The sequence below is a fragment of the Tetrahymena thermophila genome (assembly GCF_000189635.1).
Source record: "Tetrahymena thermophila SB210 genomic scaffold scf_8254160, whole genome shotgun sequence".
Lineage (NCBI taxonomy): Eukaryota > Ciliophora > Oligohymenophorea > Hymenostomatida > Tetrahymenidae > Tetrahymena > Tetrahymena thermophila.
The window spans coordinates 1,823-3,865 of NW_002476073.1; the positions used below are offsets into that span (position 1 = coordinate 1,823).

At 16.3% G+C, this 2,043-nt stretch overlaps 1 protein-coding gene across 1 annotated transcript in view; it reads left to right on the forward strand. All coding sequences in view use genetic code 6, as the record gives it.

Moving 5' to 3' along the window:
- Positions 1–289, forward strand: part of TTHERM_01732490 (von willebrand factor type A domain protein) — a gene marked incomplete at both ends in the record, with an annotated part of 1,757 nt that extends 1,468 nt beyond the window's left edge. Inside the window, one exon of the mRNA XM_001025797.3 lies at positions 1–289. This exon is cut by the window's left edge and continues 134 nt beyond it. Coding sequence (XP_001025797.3) covers positions 1–289 — 289 coding nt within the window.
- Between the last annotated feature and the right edge of the window lie 1,754 nt (positions 290–2,043).

The window sequence follows — 2,043 nt, forward strand, 5'->3', positions numbered from 1 at the left end:
AAGTGTCAGTGGATATGGTTTAGATAAAATATTAAAAGGAAAAAACTTATATGAAGTGAGATAAGAAATAAATGAATTAGAAATTAGAGTTAATATTTCTAAGAGAGTTTTATTATTTATGGACTATCCAAAATATTAAAATATAAATAAACTTGATGAGTCTAAAATAATATAAGATAAAAATTATAGCTTTGTAATAAGCTTTTGTGTTCCAGGTGATGATTATAATATTGAAATAGAAACAATTTTAACAGACGATAAATATTTAGAAATCTTTGATTAAAAATGATAGAAATCAAGAAGAAAAATATAAGAATTATTGAATAAAAGAATTAATAAAAAGTTAAATTTTAAAATAATTAAATTTAAAAAATAAAAAAATAGATATTTAAAATAAAAAAGGTATTTATTTATTTAATTTAAATATTTATATTATTTATTGCAAGTATTTTTATTTACAAAACTTAATATTTTATAACAGCATTTTAGTTTTTATTTTACAACTTTCAAATTTGATCTTATTTTTTTTAAATTAATTTAAAATAAATTATTTATATTTAAATTATTAAAAATATTTAATTTCAATTTATTGTAAAAATATTTTTCATGTTTTATTTTTATATTTTCCATTTCTAATTTTTAATAAAATAATAATTTTAAAAAATTATAAAAAAACTGTAAATTTTATTTTACATAGAATTAATTATGGTAAATAATAAATTAAATTCGTTATGAATGAATGTGTTGTTTAAATTTTATGAATTGTATGCAAATATGAAAAATTAAATAACAAAATATCTTTTAAAAATCATAAATTTAATTTTTAAAAAATTAATCTATTTAACTTAAGACACTTGCTTTTAATTTTCAATTTTTGTGATTCTTCAATTTGATTGAGGCTTTAAATTATTTTAACAAAAAATAAAGCAATAAAATAATAATGTAAAAAATTAAAATGTTAATTAAAAACTAAAAACAAAAGTAAAAATTAATTGATTAATAAATTAAAAATCTCAAATAAAACAAACAAAAAAATCAATATAATTTGAATTTAGGATTTATATTATTAATTCATTTTTTATGTAAATAAAAAATCTTATCAAAAATAAACACTTTTACGTTAGATCTAGTATCAAAATTTAAAGATTTATGGAGTCTTGTAAAACAGAGCATAATTCTAATGCTCCAATAGAGTCTATTTAATTGTATCTATTTATTTTTTCAACAACGAACGAAATATAATTATTTTAATTTTAAACTGAAAAAATAAATTTAATAAAAATAAAATCAAGAGAATAAAGTAAAAACAACACTAATAAATAAATAAATAAATAAATAAATAAAAATGGAATAAATAAGGTTTTATTTGTATAAAATATATTTAAAAACAACTCAATCAGACAAATAAAGTATTTTACTCAAGATTTAGATTTAAAAATAAGATCTTAGAACATTTTGCAAGAGCAGAGCACAAGTCTAATGCACCCTATGCACATATTTGATTGCAGCTTTTGATATATTCATGAGTTCAGAGGAATATTTTAATTAAATAAATGAAAAAATAAAAAGCTAAAAAATAAAATTTATGAATTGAAAATTTAAATGTTTGAAAAATAAATAAGTACATTTAAAATATAAAATAAAAGAAATCAATAAAATAGAAAATAGTAAATAACTGTATTTTTATTGCCTTAAATTAATTTTATATAAAAAAATAATTAAATCTAAAAAATTTAAGCTATTTATTTATTTATACGAGAGATTTAGTTTCAAAATTGAGATACTATTGCTTTTTGCTAAAGCAGAACCTAGACCTGATGCACCCTCGTCATCAATTTAGTTATCACTTTTTATTAATTCATTACAAAGATTTTTTTGATATAAAAAAATTTTTTTTAATGCTAAAAATCACAAATAAAATCTACAAATAAATAATTAAATTAGAAACTTCAAAATAAATTTAAAATTTTACCTTAGATCTAATGTTAAATTAGAGATATTGTTGGATTTTGTTAAAACATTTAATAATTCTGATGCAGCCTA